The sequence below is a fragment of the Streptopelia decaocto genome (assembly GCF_964273445.1).
Source record: "Streptopelia decaocto genome assembly, chromosome: 5".
In the NCBI taxonomy this organism is placed as follows: domain Eukaryota; kingdom Metazoa; phylum Chordata; class Aves; order Columbiformes; family Columbidae; genus Streptopelia; species Streptopelia decaocto.
The window spans coordinates 40,850,574-40,867,853 of NC_138659.1; the positions used below are offsets into that span (position 1 = coordinate 40,850,574).

Sequence of the window (17,280 nt, forward strand, 5' to 3'; positions counted from 1 at the left end):
GAAATTCAACCAAAAATTGTACAGTTGAAAGCCTCAGGACAACTGGGAAATGCTGGAAACTTCAAATAAAGCCTTTCTTGTGACCTTTGCCAATGTGTCCTCTGTTACACTTATTCAGCGACTTTTTATTTCAAAATAAAACAACAAGTAAGCTGCTCTTGCTCCACGGAGGTTGACAACAGGAAAATATATGGGCACTGGGTCACTTAGTGCAGCTCCCTACTGTGGAAAGTGGAGTGGGGGGAGAACCCATTGCATAAGATGATGAAGCTCTGCATTTGTCCGAAGTTATACATATTTTTCCTTTTGTGGCTTTATTGGGGTGGGGAAAGTAAAGTAATATTTTCATGGCCAGTGTCTTCTTAAGGTAAAGGGTTTACTAGCCCTGAATACACATTATGTGGTGATTTATGCGTAGGTTGACGTAGTCAAAATTTCTTTTAGCCTAAAGTATATATATTTTTGACTGAAGCCTAACAAAAATCAAAGGACACTAATTAAAGGGCACTGGAAAATGATCTATTAATTACAGGCGAAAGTCTTGCATCTATTTGTGACTGTTCGTACCATCCCACTCTTTGTCTTGCAGCTTCTTTTGCTTAAGCAGATTCACTTATCGACACCTTTGCAGGCATTGCAGTTCTGCAGTGGTGTGGCTTTTCACGTAGCTTTTATTACGAGGGGACTTAATGCTGAGTAACTTTAAATACCACAAAGCTTTTTCTTGCTGCTGTTTTGGGTTATTTTTAAGCCGCTTTGAGACATTTTCCACCTGAGGCAAGCAGGGAAGAACTCCTCTTGTATCTGGGGGCTGGAGGACCTGGCAAAGGTGCTTCTGAAAGCCATTCAGGGACCTCCTTGATCTCTGCTTTCATGACGTTGAAGGAAACCCCTCCATGGGCTCAATGTTCACTGGATGTGTTAGTGAATTGGCTATTACTTTCATGTGTCAGAGCAGAATTTAACAGATGCAGCAGTGATTAATCGTCTGTTCAGGGTGAAGTTTCTAGCTGAACCATAAAATCTTGATGAATGTTTTTTTGCATTTCTTTTTTGAAGCTCACCAGGAAGGGATAGATCCTCCCATCATATCACAGTGTTCAAGTTATGTGTGTGGGAGTGCAAAACTGATGAAAAGCCTACTTTTGCACTTAATTCTATAGTCTGGGATAGCTTTTCCTGGCTGTGTTGGTCTATTTTGCAGAGGAATCTAACAACTTCCAGATGAACTCTGGTACCAGGTAGCACCATCCCACTGGCCTCCTGGATCCCTATTGTACTGGGGCTTGCAGTAGCAAAGCTAGAAGAGCAGGTGGACTAGGCAAAGACTAACTATGAAACTAGCAATTGGGGGAATTCTAATATACTGAATTTATGGTTTTAGGACATTATTGAGTAGTTCCAAACAAGGATTGAAAAATATGTCACTAATTGTGATCTAGTGTCAGTCTCGTATATAATTTCCACCTGTTAACATGTTTGAAAACAGTTTGCTACCATTTCATAGAGTGGTCTTTGTCAGCATCACTAAGACACTGATATTCTATATGTGAACTTCAGTCCTGGTTGTAGTCTGTTATCTGAACTCAGGGAAAAACATAAAAAAAACTTTTAGAAAAGTGTGTGCTTGTATAATTTTAGTGGTTCCCAGTAAATGCAGGTTTTCAGAAATAGTCTTAGTGGAGGAAGAATAGGAAAAACGTTTTTGTGTGTTTGCTCAGCAGCGATTTAGAGATTACATATTTTACTCGTACCATCTTCCTTGTATTGGGTACATTTCCTGAGCTCCTCAGAAATCCATCCACAAACCCACTCAAAATTTTTCCTCCAATTAATGTGCCTCTATAAATAAAATACACCAGTATCTTTTTCTTAGTTTGTATGAGTCAGAGATTAAACTCTTCACACCATCTTTGCAAAATTGTTAATATTAATTTGTCACTTTTAGCTCCCTTTCTCTGCATAGGCCTCAAACAAAACTATCCTGTTTTGGAAGTCAGGGGTGATAAATCTTCAGGTCCTGGGTACTCTACAGACTTCTATAGTCACGCTTTCTCCTCTGCTGGTCCATGAGCACGTTATTACCCTCTCCCAGTTTGCTGGCAGGCAGATTTACCATGCCTGGTGGTGGCCTGGGACAGTTGAAGAGTTATTGTCCCATTTTCTCTGACCCTGAGGCCATGGGTTGGGTAAGCCTTGAGTCAGCTTTTGAACTGTCCTGATTTACAGTGTTAGTCTTAAAGGCAAACCAAAATCAGTAGTTTTTTTTCTTTAAGTGTCATGCCTCAAACTGGAAGTTAGTGATGAATTCATAGATGTATGCTGGAGAGCATGGAGGAATAGTAATTTTGCACTTAATTCTACGAGATTGAATGTGACTGTTGATTTGAGCTTGACTTCAGAAGGCAGGTGATATGTCTGGAGAGTGCTTAGTGAAAAGCATATTCAATGTATTCCATGATTGTTTTCTGTGTGGGGGTTTTGAGGTGTGTGGTGGTTTGTGTTTTTGTGGTGTGGGTATTTTTTTTGTGTGTGTGGTGCTGTGTGGGGTTTTTTTTGTTGTTTGTTTAAGTTATTACTATTTCTACTAAATTTCTAGAGAGGGCAGCAGGGTCATTTCAGAAGTAGTAAGCCTCTTGCTGGTACAGTACAAAAACTCTCAACTTCAAATATTTGGCCATTATCACTGCATCCTAGAATTTGTGTCATTTCCAAAGCTTTTTGTAAGCACTATAAAAGTGGTCTATAAAATGCAGTTTAGATATTTCCTTTCTCTCTGTGTAGTGCATGCATTCCTTTCTGACCCTGTCTCCTCAGAGTTTCTCTGGGATTGTTATTGCCAAAACAGTATTTGAATAGAAGAGGCAGGTGTTGGGGGAAGCTCAATGCAACAAAACAGAAGAGGAAAACAAGTCTTAACTTTTCTTATTTTCTATTCATTTGCTGCTTAGTGACCTCAATTTTCTGCATGTTTGAAGATGGGTCAGTCCTGTTCTGACATTAAATGTGTGAAAAGGGAATAAAAGGAAACCTAGATACTAAATAAGCTTTTAATCTTGTTTGTTTGGTTTGGGTTTTTTGTTTGTTTTTGAGACACAAGGGCTGCTAGTGTAACGCATGAGCCAGCGAATCTTATGAGACTCCTTTGAAGGGTTCTTTTATAAGTTAACTAGGTATCATGCAGTGTTTTTTTAGAAACCAGAACTCTTATTTCTCCTTATTTCTCAATATTACCCTTATTTTTGAGTATGTCTTGTCCTTCTTTCTTCTCTTTTCTTCCCACTTCCACATTTTTTCCTTCAATAAAATAATCCAGAGCAGGGCTATAGCAGCAAAAGGATAGACCTCCTCCTCCCCCTTTTATCATTTGTTCCCTATCAGATAACTCAGAAATTAAGAGTAACCTGACAAGAACTGGCTTTATTTTTCTTCATGTGTTTTGCTCTCTGCTCTTTCTGTTCTACCCATAACACTTCTTTTCTTCTTTGGGAAAATGTAAATATACTTTGTTCACCACTAAGATTTATCATAGTGACCTTCTAGCGCTGTCTGTGATCATAAGCCTTTTTTGACCCATAGTGATCTAAGTAGTGTAAATATTGAAAGTTTCTATGATGTTCCATCTTTCTTAAAAACCTTAGATTTTCATAGATCTATTTTTGGTATATTCTTAGTAAACTTATATTTTCATTATTATATTATCATTTTTTTTTCTTGTGTGACATGATTTCTTAACTCTCTGTGCTCCATCAGCTGATGGCTAATTAATAAATTAACTCCAGTAACTAGAATGTGAACACTTTTTCCCTCTTGTATCTTCTTGTGGATTTTCAAGATCTGCTTCAATGTTGAGAGCTAATGCAATTTTACAGTCTCTCTTGAATCTAGTTTTAAAACTAGCAGCTTAATCTAAACCAAATGACACACTTCACTTTCAAGTTGATAAAATCACTTCCCAGCCATTTGTGAGTAGATGAAGCTAAGTAGACGTTATCCTTGTGCTAACAGAAGGCGTAAATTTCCCATTGTTCAGGTAAGATACAGTTTATCATTGTCTGTAACTTTATCAGAACCCTATGGATTGTGCTGAAACACTCATTGGCATTTCATTAACTTTGTAATTAAGGGTGAAATCAAATAGCTTAATTATTTTACTGAAGTCTGAAAAGCAGCATTTAATGAAGTTTTCCAGTACCTATTTCCCTTGAAGTGAGTTATGACATATCTGGCATGAAAACCTTCACACTTGGTCCAGCTTTCATCTGGGCGTGCCCAGTCACCTTCCAGTGGATGACGCCAGTTCACCATTTCCTCAAAAGCACAAGTTGTACATATACACTGTCATTTCCACAGGGGTCTGAATCTTTTACTCACACCTTTTTTGTAACCTCTTTTCTGTTTGAGACTGTTCCAGCCTGCAAGCTACACAAAGTCTCCCTAGTATTTCTCCAGCTATAAAGAATCTGGTTTGTGTGTGCTTTTGTGGGGTTTGTTTGTTTTGATGACGCTAAGACATAGTGTCTCAAAATCCTAGCTTGAAAAGATAATTTTTTCTTCCTGAAATCTAATTCAGGAGTTAAGACTCTGCATTCCGCAGGCATTATAATCTACATACTAAAAACATCTACATGTTTGGTCCAGCTGCTTATTAGCAGAATATGTACTGGGATGAAGCAGGCTTGTCTGACAGATAAAATCCTTGCACTTATGCATATACCAAGGTATTGGGCAAGTTCACTTATTATCCTAATTTGTTAGAATTATTCTCATTAATAGAAGCTTTACTTGTTTTCTACCTGCATAGAATATAGCCTGAGCATAAAGTGGCATTAGAACTTTTAAATTACATATGCGCATATTATTCTCTGTGCCAACATTTTTAAAAGTATGCTTCAAGTATTTTAAACACACAACACCTTATAATACATTATTTGTATTTCCATTTAATTAGGTTATTTAGGCATAAATTACAGTCTAGTATGGTTAAAAGGATGATGGAATGTCACAGGATTAGTTAGCAAGCAGTGAATGACAGCAGCGTTCACTTTATTTGTGGCTTGAATAAGAAGTTGGTTTCCTAAGGCAAAGTTTCTTGAGTCTTCCAAATTGAGATGGAAATGTGCTGGGAATAAGAGGGATCCAACCCTATTGAATTTTGTTGAATCCATTTTCAGTTTTGATCCTACTGTAATTCCTAAGCACTTCCCTGCTAGTAACTGTGTTCTGCCAGACAGGGGACTAATGTTAACTTTCTTTTACAGAGGGAGAACTGAGCTTCAGAGAGAATAACTGCCAAGGTTATGCAGGCAGCTTGCGAGCTAGAAAGTGAAGCATTGGGTGCTTTTTTTTTTTTGATAGATACATATTTTTTTTAATAGGCACATTGCAGTCTTCCACTTCCTGCTGAAACTTGATAGTTTCTCCACCAGCCTCCTTGAGATACCTTCTCCAGCCCTCTTAAATCAATGACGTTGCCAGTTCCCCTCTCTAGTAGCACTGCTGTGGTACAATAGTGCTGCCCTGTGCTTCAATGAAGAGCTGGGCCAAAGTCCAGATACCTCTCTGAATGTAGCATTTGACTTGCTTGCAGTGATGCCTTACAGTTGAAAGCATACTCTGGCCATCCTTTGGGTATACTCATTGCATCTTTAAAAACAGAAATATGTTTATTCAAGCTCCTATAGCACATAGAGAAGTGGGAATTTACTACTTCTGGTTCAAAACCAGGCGTTGCCCAAGTGCAACATTCCTCTTTCCCCAGCTTTCCAAAGGCAGCATTATTTGAGTCTGCAGAAGTCTTTCAGATGTAGAGGAGGAAGAGGGAGAGGTGCATGGTTGGTGTGTAGGTACAGGGAGGTTTGGATACAGACAGGAACCTGTGATTTTACTGCACCAGGAAGAAAGGTCCCTAAGGTCACATAACTGTGGTCTCCATCCTTGAGCATTTCTTAAAAGTCATTCCAAAATAAAAATCTCTCTAAACCTAGTTTGTTAACCAGTGAACAGCAGACAAACAGTCCACTAGGTGCTGCCTTTTGGACAACATACAGTATGTTCAAAGTAGTTTATATTTCAGAGATTTAAAAGGTTAGTTTACTTTTAGGCGTGTTATGTGAAAACTAAAGCAATGGATGTATGTCACTTACTGGACATCAACGATTCAGAAAACATCTCTCCAGTTCAGGGGAAGAAAACTTACAAGCTTGTGAGACCTCTCTTAACGTTATGCTACACTCTGAAGATTAAAGATTATTTGGCTAATCACACTTCCAGTTTAAATTTAACCTTATTTTTAATCTTATTTTTACAGCAAATTCTTTTTTTTTTTTTTTTTTCTTTCCTTCCGGAAAGCAATACTAGTATCATGTAAAAACATCAGTTTCACTTGTGGAGACTTTTGGTTCCTATCTGGAAGAAATCAGACTGCCTTAAAACGCAAATGTTCATTACTGCAAAGCACGCTACTAGGAATACTGGGAAAGGTTAAAAACAGCAGTCTTGAGGAGAGCTGCTGATTGTTCATTTTTGTGTAGAGAAAAAATATGGTTCCGTATTTACTAGATGCTTGCTCTGTGTTCATACTAGGAAAGGATCCTCCTGCAGGCCTTAGTACTGCTGCTATTTTACCTCCCATAATGAATATTCAAAAGCTGCAGTTAGTGAGGACTCAGGTGGCAAAAATAGTAAGATGATTGAAGCAAGCCTTGACATAAAAGCCTAAAAGTACACTTCCAACTACATGGAAATAATGCTGATTTCTTTCTGACCACGTAGAGGAACGGTGCCAGGAAATCTCGCATGAATTAAATGCCTGTTTCACACACTAGCATGATCGCATCTTTCTTTCTGTATGATGTGTTGTAATAAGTATGTTTAAAAAAAAAAAAAAAAGACAACAGGGCTTTCTGTAATCCTCTCTCACAAAATATATTGGAATTGAAAAATGGGTATAAAGGACACACTGTTAAGATATGGCAATGCATGCATTGTTTTCTACATAATGCAGTCAGGGTCTCCATGGTAAAAAGAAATTTTTATTTTATTTTTTGTCACCATCAGCAGTTAACCTAAAGTAGGAGCTGCTCCATTTCATTATAGGTTAAATGGCTTACCATAAAAATCTAGCCGAGATATGCACATGATTAACACTGCATTTTTTAATAGGTTTTAAAAACATCCTTTAGAACTAGTGAAGAAAATACAATACAGCATGTGTTATTGTTCTGGAATCTTTTTTAATAGAAAGCGCTCCTTTTCAGCATTCCCCCTTCACTGGAGTCACTTAGACACTTCCAGCTGGTGGCAGGGGATACAGCCATAATACAGCTTTCTCTGTCCCAGCTGTCTTTTTCATTACGTTAAATGCATTACGATGGCTGCACTGTTGTGTCGAGGTTCAGGTACAGAAAGGTATAGGAAGAAATCTGCAACTCTGTGTTTTTGTAGTGACTGCAAGCTTCTGTGAGATCTCTGCATCCTGAATGTGTTTCTGGCTCTGGTCACAGATTTCCTTCCAATCACTGGAACATTTGCTGTAAGGGCTGGTGAAAGGTGCCCGAGGAAATCACCTTTTACAAGGCAGCGTTGTTGTAAAGGATTTTTAATGCATTATGGCTCACGCAGCATCACAGTTAAAGAAAACCAGGGATTTAGAAATTAATGCTGATGAAGAAACTGAGAAAAAAAGAAAACACAGGAAAAGATCCCGGGATCGGAAGAAAAAGGTATCTAGATCTGTGCCAAATTCTGACAGGGATTCTTTTGTTTTAATTTTCTTACCTTGCAACTGAAGTATAAAAGCTTGTTCTTGCATGTAACTTGGTAGCTGTTGGAGTAATTTGTTAACATTGTGAAACAGCATTGATAACCATGGCTGTGGGGTTTGCAAAGCAATTGAATGTTTAATTGGATATTAGTTGATTGCAGCGTTGATGCAGAAGGTGTGCATTCGTTTCCCAGATAAATCACTTGTGTTACTGTGATACCAAACTGACTGAGAGTTGAAAATAGTTTGTAACTGTGATATGAGGTTAAATGCTGAGCTTTCTCATAGGTTTAACAGCATCATAGTTTAGCCTTACATACATGTACTTAAAAGGGATGTGTGTGGAGGCAGATTTTTTTTTCTTTGTGTTGGGACTGTGTCACATGTTTGGCTTCTGCAATATCTGGGTTTAGGATAATGTTACAGAAATAAGATGTTTCAGCGTTTCTCTTTTTCCCTAAGGGTGAGCTGTTTTAAAGAATTGAGCTGTAATGATCTGTTATTAGCAACTTTCTTTTGTTAGGGAAATAGGTGACTGAGATCACAGAGCCTGGGTTTTCTCTGCTGTAGATTCGTCTTAGCTGCAGAAAGCCCTCCAGCACACCAGGATCTAAAAAATTCAGTAGGCACTGCATTGCTCATTGTTCGATTCAGGAGTCTCTCTGTGATTCCAGCTTTACTGTTTCTCTCTAAGGTATAAAGCACAATAGTTGTGGTTTGTGTCATAATGACAGATAAAGAGGCCAGCCACTTTGCAGCTCTGTGGCTATGTCCTTAGAAATGACACCTTGTACTCTGCTCTGTGGAAATAAGGCCCTGCCATAATTTCTTGCTTTTGGCTGAGTTTTATTATCATTTTTCAAGAACATAGCAAGAAGCCAGTTGTCTTAACAGAAACCTGGGTATGTAGTATTTCTGTGTCTGTGAAATCCCCCTAAGGGGGAACTGGATAATCTTCAGATGCTCAGAGAAGCGGTGCATGTGCTTCCTAAATGACATGTACATTTCCTCTAACATATGTGTATCTTTTGCTTGGGTGAGAGTCAGTATTTCCTTGCCCTTTTCTCTTTTTTTCCTCTACCATGGCAGTACCATATATAATGAAAAGCACTAAGAAACCCACTGCCTTCTGTTCTAGTGAGCACATTAGGAGACTGTTTAGATGGCTGCAGTGAATGTACTGCAGCATGTTAACTGTAGGTATTTTTTTCTGTGTAAATGTATACAAACAGATCTTCCAAATCATCTTTAAATATAAAGGAAAGCGTGAAAATCAGATTCTGTCTTTGGGGCCAATTTTGAGGTGCTGCCTTTTGAAACTGGCCCGAATTAGTAATATTTTCCTTGTCTGCTGTTTAGATTATGTGCAGGTCTGTAATGTAGCTATCAGGGTGCTTTTTTTTTTTTTTTTACCCCATCTGAACATGACCACGAGAGTGAAGAATTTTAGGAGCTGGCTATATTTATCTATGGCTTGTAAGTTAAAATGTATAGTCTCTCAGCTAACTACTCGTGATGCGGGAAGCCCACGTTGTACTTAATGTGCTCAAGTTTAACAATAGCATGCGCAACCATACCCATATACTGTCTTTGTGTGAGGGTGCTTTCTTACAGTTTGTGATCAGAACAATATAGAAGGGATGTAGCAGTGAGAGACTCTTGAATTCAGTGAGGTGAGACAATTGCTTTGTGGACAAAAATGCTTTATTGTTTATACAACTCATTGCTGTAGAAAGGAAATCTCATAGCAACCAGAGTGGCACATGGATAAATATCAGCCTGTTAATCTCAAATGTGTGGATTTTTTTCAGCATTCTATTTATGCACCTTAAGAATGAGATGAAATTTAGAGCTTTTGATCCATGACAGGCTTTTATTTGGGTTTGGCCCCTCCCCCAACCCCTTCATGTCACACTGGAATTTTGTACCTTATTCCAGTTTCTTTCTGGGTTTTCTTAGGACTTTGCAGATTCTGAGCATGCAGAGACTCACTGTACTAGGAGAATGGAGCAAAAGGCAGCAATTGCTTCAGTTAACATTCATATGTTTTGCAATCAGTCTTCTCATAGCAAAGATATGGTTTTGCCACCCAGTTCATAGGGCGTAGGAAGTCCAATAATTGTGGCTTGCCATTTTGTACTTTCTTGACTATTTAAAACATTTTCCCCCCAATTTTTCCACTATGAGTTGTGAGTCACTTCTTGTTCCTCTGCACCACCCACAAGCAAGCAGTATTGAGGGTGTTTTTTTTTGTTGTTGATCACATGATACTGCACAAAACTAACCCTTTGCTTTAGTGGTATATGGAAATATCCTTTAGGGTCTTCAAACCACATTGAAACAACAGAGAGTGCTAACGTTTCTGGATGATTTATACAGTAAGGAGACCAAGGCAGCCAATGGTTAGAAAGTAAGGCTGGTGAGAGCACCCAGCATCCTGGAGTTGATGATACCAGCAACAGTCATGCTGATTTATGTTCCTATTTAGTTTGAGGATTGCATTCTGAGGGTAATATTTCACTGCTTTTGACTGGTTAAGCAATTAACAGTGTAATAAGGTTTCTGTGAAGGCTTGTTTCAACACTTGCAGGAGAGGAATGACCTTTTTAAAAATATACACAAAACAAACCCCTGTATTATATCCAATCCCATTCAATTTCAAGGTGAGATATTTTCAAATGGCCTCACTTAGCTGTGTAGAGACACTGTGCTTCTGTGTCCTATGGGCCCACCACGCTCTTTTCGTTTGCCTGAATTCAAGACGTTTCTGAAGGTTCAGAGCTTAAATAATTTAACTCATGCAAGAGAAAGGGATGGGGCCAGCAAGTGAAGTGAGTACAGTGAAGGGTCTGCATTATACTGGTTTCCCGTTTAGTCTGTTCAAGTTTATATTACAGCTTCAAACCATCCTTCCTATGGATGGTTGTGCAGTGTCCTACATGCGGATAGTTTGAATACACCCAAGGGCAGACCTGAGCTTTAAATGGTGTCACAGAACAAGCCAAGCCAGCCTTACCAATAAGTGATTGATAGGATGACTTGCTTGATTCCTTACAGTGCGGCTCTGTCATGCATTGCTTAGTTTGTGAAACCTAGAAATTTTTTATCTTGTAATAATGTCTGGAAATAAATTAGTTGCTTAGTCAGTGCTGTTCCTAAAATAAAGGTTAAATCTCTGAACTTTTTTTTATGTTCTCTGTTCAGTACATAGTAGAAGAGAAGGGCAGCTCTTGGCACATACTCAATGATTTATGTTTTATACAATATTCAGTAGGACTGAAGTGGTTTCCATTTGCGTGTAGTGATCAGGAGCCAGCGTGTTCTTTAGGAACACAGGATAGCTTGAGCATAACGCAAAGCCCGGCTGCTGCCATCTCTGAGATGTTAAGGGCTGTTGCTGTCATATCCTTTGCTGCTACAAACTTGTGGGCAGCACGGAAAAGAACGGATGACAATGTGGCAAAACCTAGTAATTTCATCATAAGGCTCACAGTGTTTGAAGGTTTTACTTAACTTTCAGGTATGCCAGAAAAATTGCCCTGCAATTTCCTAATGGGTATAAATTTAAATGCATCAGGAATGATCACCCTGTAGGTGTGCAGCTGTTCATGTGATTTTGAGGAGCTTACGTATCTTCTGGCCTGGGCTCTTCACCCGGTTGTGAGGGCCTGTGGGACATGGCTTGGAGTGCCCTGGGTAGTAGAGCTGGAAACATCTCCCGGGGTAGCAGGACCCCAGGAGGACATCATCATATTCTAGCTGAGAGACTCCCACTCTTTCTTTTCCCCTCAGCTCTCTTGAGGCTGTCAAATGTTTTAAGGATCTCAGCCGCATCAAGGTTTCAGTATGAGTCTCATGAAACTGAAAAAATTCACTGTCTGCACCCACACGCTTAGCCTGAGCAAAGGGTTACGTGCAGACCAGCTTCAGTGCAAGCGGCTTCTTCAGTTTACTTCATAGTGACAGTTAAGCAGGTTTGAGGAAACAGGGATAGTTTTCTTTCTGACAGGCGCGTGCTCCTGCAATTAATTGTCTATGGTTTTAAAAACAATTTAGGTTGAAATTGGTGCAGTTTTCACTTGCAAACAAGTCTACCTGTTATCAGGCAAAGCCTGAAATGTGAGCGTAAAGGCTTTTAACTCAGATAGCAAGTACAAATCCACATCTATTTTAAAAAAAAAAAAAAATCAATTTCATGATTTTTGAACAAATCTCAGGGTTAGATGATGTGTTTCATGGTTTCTGAACAGTTGAAATTGACAGTAGTAGAATCCAGGTAGTTCAGGCACAAATTATTGTTCCTCAACTCTTGTGTTAAGGTACAAACCAGGCAGATGTTGCTCTAACATCTGGGAACGTGACCCATGGTAAATGAAAAGATCATGTAGATTTAGGGCCTGAAGGAAAAATTTTTAAGTCAGCGAATCTTTCGTAGTTGCAAGGAAAATTTCACTTGTATCCTTGATTTTTGAACATGAAGCTCTGTCAGAGGCAAATCTAATTAAAAAATTGGAAGATATTTTTGATAGATATTTAGGGGCATTTGTGGATGGGATATATATGAGCAGTGTGGAATTCTTACTAGCATGGGGTTTGGCAGTGAAAGTGTGTTTCTTTTTCAGCTGGAAAAACAATTCCTTCTTTGAAGATGACCCCCATAGGAATGAAAAGATTGCACTATGTTGTGTGGGTAGCACTACAGCATCATTTGAAGTGGGCACTGCTCAGTATTATGTTCTTGTTTATAAACCCAGAAAAAGCTTTTGCACTGTTATCCTTCAACATTTTTATTTGGGCAAGTTTACCAAATTTACCTTGTCCTCTACACCTTTTTGATGCCTCAGGATTGTGTTGTCACAACAGATGGCCATTAGTTATTATGCAAATGTCAGTTTGGGTTACAAACTGTGTTATGCTTAATGTTACCAGCTCTGTGGTGGGAGGAGATGAAGAAGAGGGAAGACTAACAATGGGCAACCTCACCATTATAGGGAGATTGTTCAGTGAGTAGATTTAGAGCTGGACTCTCACTGAGTGTAAATCAATATTATTTCAGCTACCTGGTTGGTATTAATGGAGTCTTTTATCCTTTTGGTTTTTCTACCCAGGCTGGGCTTTATTTGTTGTTGTTGTTGAGGGGAGAGCTGAAGGGGAGGGAGTAGTAGGGAATGTCTCCTATAGAGAAAGTGGATGTTTTAGAAGCAAAAGGCAGTTCAAAGTTTATGTTTGCTGAACAGTGATTTAAATAAAGAAATAAAAATCCCTTTACGTGGTTATGAATATTCAGCCCTGCGCCAAAAGTCAAAGCACTGCTAATTTCAACCTCTTTCCTGAATTGATGGCTTTATAGTAAATTGCACCTACTTGGATACAATTCCCCTTGGCTATTCACTAAATGTTTTTTACTGAAAGCCAAAATATTTGTGAGTGAAACTGGCTGAGCACCTGCTAAAATTGAGTGTAGACTCAATCAGACCTAGTTTGACTGAAATCGGGGGCTAAGAACCAGGCTCTTGGTGTATGTGATGTGGGTAGAGAGAAGAAATAGAGAAGAAAAAAAATCTGAGTTGTGAGTTGTAAGTTTTATTTTAAAAAAACCCCAACCTAGTAATTCCCAAGTATCCTTGAGCCTTGCAGCTTCAGCTGAGAGCTTTGGGCATTCTGCACATCAGGCTCTGGTGTCTATGGTGGATCTTTGGGATCATGTAACACTTAAAAATCTAAATTAAAAAAAAATCTTTCTGGTATGTTTGTTGCCTGAGCATGGTGTTTGTGTGAACCCTCTCTTCGTGGTGGCCAGTGCTCTGCGTGGTGGCTGGTTCCTGATGCTCACAGAAGTGGTCAGCTTTTGTTTTTATTTCTTTTTACAAAAGTTGAAATCACTGTGTGCTGACTTGAAAGGGAAATACAACAGAATGGTTCCTTAGTATTTAAGACTAATGTGGATAGGAGAACTCGATTGAAATAAGATTGTTTTTCTAATTGAAAAGAAAATTCACTCTGAGATGTATTTATTAAAAAAAGAAAAAAATAATAATTTTGCCAGTGAGCTGAAGTTCTCCATTATTTAAAAAGTTGTGACTGTTTAGGAATGTGAATTGATCACAGATGAGGTTGTTAGTGCTCTGAGATGTACATAAGCTAAGTACATCCCTTTGTATCATGTATCAGAACTAAAACTGTATTTTGCCTTCGTAGTTACAGAAAGATACAAGACGCATTGTACTGCATAGTACCTTCATCTGAGCATTATTTTGGAAAACTTTTTATGGTTTGTTTCAATGACCTGAATGATGTATTTTACCTGGCTCATTGGTTCTTCAGCTAGGTGTTATTCACAGTTTTGGATTTTAGCTTACTAGGTAGCTGAGGGGTCTAATATATTACATGTTGTGCCATCATGGTTACCAACTTTAAATCTCAGTGTGAGTGTTGTTCATTTCAGTATTTTCCTAATCTTTCATTGAAAATCATTTATGATTAAACAGAAAACAGACACAATAGAAGGGGTTCATTTGTATGGGGTTTTTCTTAGGTTAGTTAACTGTGCAAATTCTGGTATCCTAGTTTATACAAAATGTATCCCACTCCATGGTTATCCAGCTGAAATTAATGGGACTTCATAGAAGCTGTTACTTATTGATAAAAGCGGCAGTATCCAAGGCCTCAGAACACACTCATTGCTCATGAGCCCAAGGAGGAGGTGAAGGTCAGTATCTTAACAGGTGTCCACTACCCCCTCATGACAAGGTGTGCAGATGCAGTCTGCAATTATTTCATGGGTGCGACGTGACATATATATCACAGTGCCTAGAGAGGAGGTTGCCTCAACGAAAATATTCATCAGTAGTGTTAAACTTGGTGTCTCTGGTGGCCCCATCTCTAGCAGGAGCCAGGCAAGCTCCCAGGAGTGCCTGGTGCTTCACCTGTGCAATTAGTCATTTGTGCAATTAGCAATTTGTACAATACCGAAATCTCTGTGATCCTGTTGCTTCCTTCACTTGTGGAGGAAGGGGTGCATGTGTCACTTTGATCCAATGTCAGTGGAAATCACTGCCTGCTTTCTGCAAAGAAGTCTATGATGGCTTATAGAAAAGTGCTTTGTAGATTCTGAGCAGATTTCTTAAGTGGCAGCTTTGGTGCATATTGAGGAAACTTCACTGGTCACTAAATGAGCCTGAACTACATTAATGTATTCCACACTCATTTGTAATATCTCTTTAAGTAAATATACATAGAGGGGATGAGGGTATGTCAATTGTTTATATTTTTGTAGAATATGGAAGGTATTTTTGAAAGCAGCAAAGTGTTTCCTTTTTTTTTTTGTGAAATCCTGTCACCTCAGCTCTGAGCTGCAACCTTATCCTTAACCCTGTGGCCTCTGCCTTTTGAAACAAGATGTTACAAGTATCCAGGCTCTGCTGGAATAAGCGTTGGGAGGGAAGTCAGAAGACGAGTCAGGTAGTTGCTGAATCCTGAGTTGCCACTAAAGGATTTTCAGAGGCTGCTGAAGTGGTTGTTTTTGCATAAATGTATTTTAAAAGCACACACCATGATTATGCAAATCCCTGAACTCTGATAGACTACAAGCAACTAGTAGCTAATCTGAATTCAAGTACTTGCATAGTTCACTCAGAGGAGTAACTGTGGGGTGTAACACAAATATTCTTCTCTGCTAATGATGGGATGTGCCAAGCTGGTGCCCTTTTAAAGAGCTGCTTGCATGGCATCTTTGTGCTCTGATTGCTGAAGAGTTCTGGCCGGGTACAAAAAACCTTGTACAAGTCAAGGATATATGTACAAGAAAATGTATATGTAATGCATGTGCGTATGGCAAAAGCAGGAGGGGAGGTGGTGGTCAGGGATGTGGCTGTGACTCCCCACCCGGTGCTTTTCATCAGTGTATCTGTAGCTCTTGCTCAGGCATCTCCAGTGTCCCTGCTTCCCACTGTGAGTCTCCACCTGTGCTAGGGAGCACTTAGGCTGGCAGAGGGTGCGTGGTGCTGCAAGACGTTTAGTTTCAGAGGGAATGTGTTCCCTTTGCCCCCGTGCAGCGGCTCCTGAAAAGCCAGGATCAGCCCAGTGCTGCTGGCCAGTCTGGGTCCTTAGGGAAAAGCTGTCCACAAAGTTGTTAATGGTGTTTTCTAAAATGTCCCCTGTGTGTGTGTTTATAAATAATTTGTTTCTTCATATATGTAATTTACAGTGTGATTTTAATTCATTTCTATCACTGATTCCTAAAGGAATTACAAATACTTTTTGTTTATGAAAAGACAATTTGAAAGAACAAGTCATTAGATCAAAAAGTTCAATGGCCTTTTTCTAACTTGTGCTACTTTTCTTTTGAAATTCTTCAAATGACAGCATCACCAGCAGTTTCTGCATCATGTTCTGAGTTCACAAACTCAGAACAATTCACAAGTCAGTGCAGTTGTTAATATCTACCTTTCAGCTACAGCACACTGATTTGCATATTTTTTTAGCACTTTCCTTAAAGGCAACATTAAAATGAGAAACCACAGCGATGCTATCCTGCCTGTCTCCTCTGATAGAAGCCATACTTTTACATGGCCTGTTTGGTCATTGGTAGAAAATACAGTTGTGGAATCCAATTTCTGTTCAGCACATCAGTTCATTTTCTGGGGAGTTACTTTTAAATGTCAGGATGTAAAATAACTCCATCATTGACTTCTTTCAGTTAATTAAGATTGTCACAGCTAGCTGGGCAGTTGTCCTTCCCAGTGATGTGTCCTGTGTGTTATCCCCAAACTTACCCATCTGGAGGTGGCCTCCAGTGTTCTCTGAGAACCTTCAGAAAAGCTGTGCAATATCCACTGAATAGATATTCCCTCCACTTCCCAGCATGAGTTTATGGTGAATTTTACTAACAGAAGGGAAAAGTGGAACTGAGCCACTGACTGTAGCTAGCTATGTATAACTTTCAAGTGATTTTTCCAGGGTTGTAATCGGAGTATCTTATAAATTAAGGCATTTGTAGCTTTAGATGAGACTCTTTCATAGGTTGAACAATTTTATTTTCTCCCACACAGCTTTTTTCTTTGTCCCATAACTGCATCACCACCCCTTCTGGACCCTACCATGGTATTTCTGAAATTGCAATCATTTCCCATTCATTAATCACTGGCCTAATGTTTAGCATTTGCAACCATCTCATCAGCTGAATTTACCACTGGCCTGTGAGGAAATATCAGTGTCTGGGTAATCTGAATCAGTAACCTGTTCTCCTGCCCCCTTGGGATTTGTGTGAATCTAGCAATCACCTCTGGTGCTGAGACTAATGTTTTCATGCCCGAACTGTAGGAAATTAATGCAGATATTATTCTGCTGACTGGACCTTGAAGCATGGGCGAATAAGCCTGGAGTGCTCTCCATGCTTGAGGGGAAAGATCCCCCAAGAGGAGAGAGACATTGTATCAGGCACAGCATGGTGCAGCAAGTTTAAAAAGAGCCTCAATCTATGGGTAGAGTAAATGCAGCATTTTCCTGTAGTGCTG

General features: G+C 39.2%; 1 protein-coding gene across 1 annotated transcript in view; it reads left to right on the plus strand.

Moving 5' to 3' along the window:
* Nucleotides 1–7,610: 7,610 nt before the first annotated feature.
* The window catches only part of ANK3 (ankyrin 3), a gene marked incomplete at its 5' end in the record, with an annotated part of 202,701 nt that continues 193,031 nt past the window's right edge, over nucleotides 7,611–17,280 (plus strand). Inside the window, one exon of the mRNA XM_082052678.1 lies at nucleotides 7,611–7,724. Coding sequence (XP_081908804.1) covers nucleotides 7,611–7,724 — 114 coding nt within the window. The remainder of the gene's footprint in view (nucleotides 7,725–17,280) is intronic.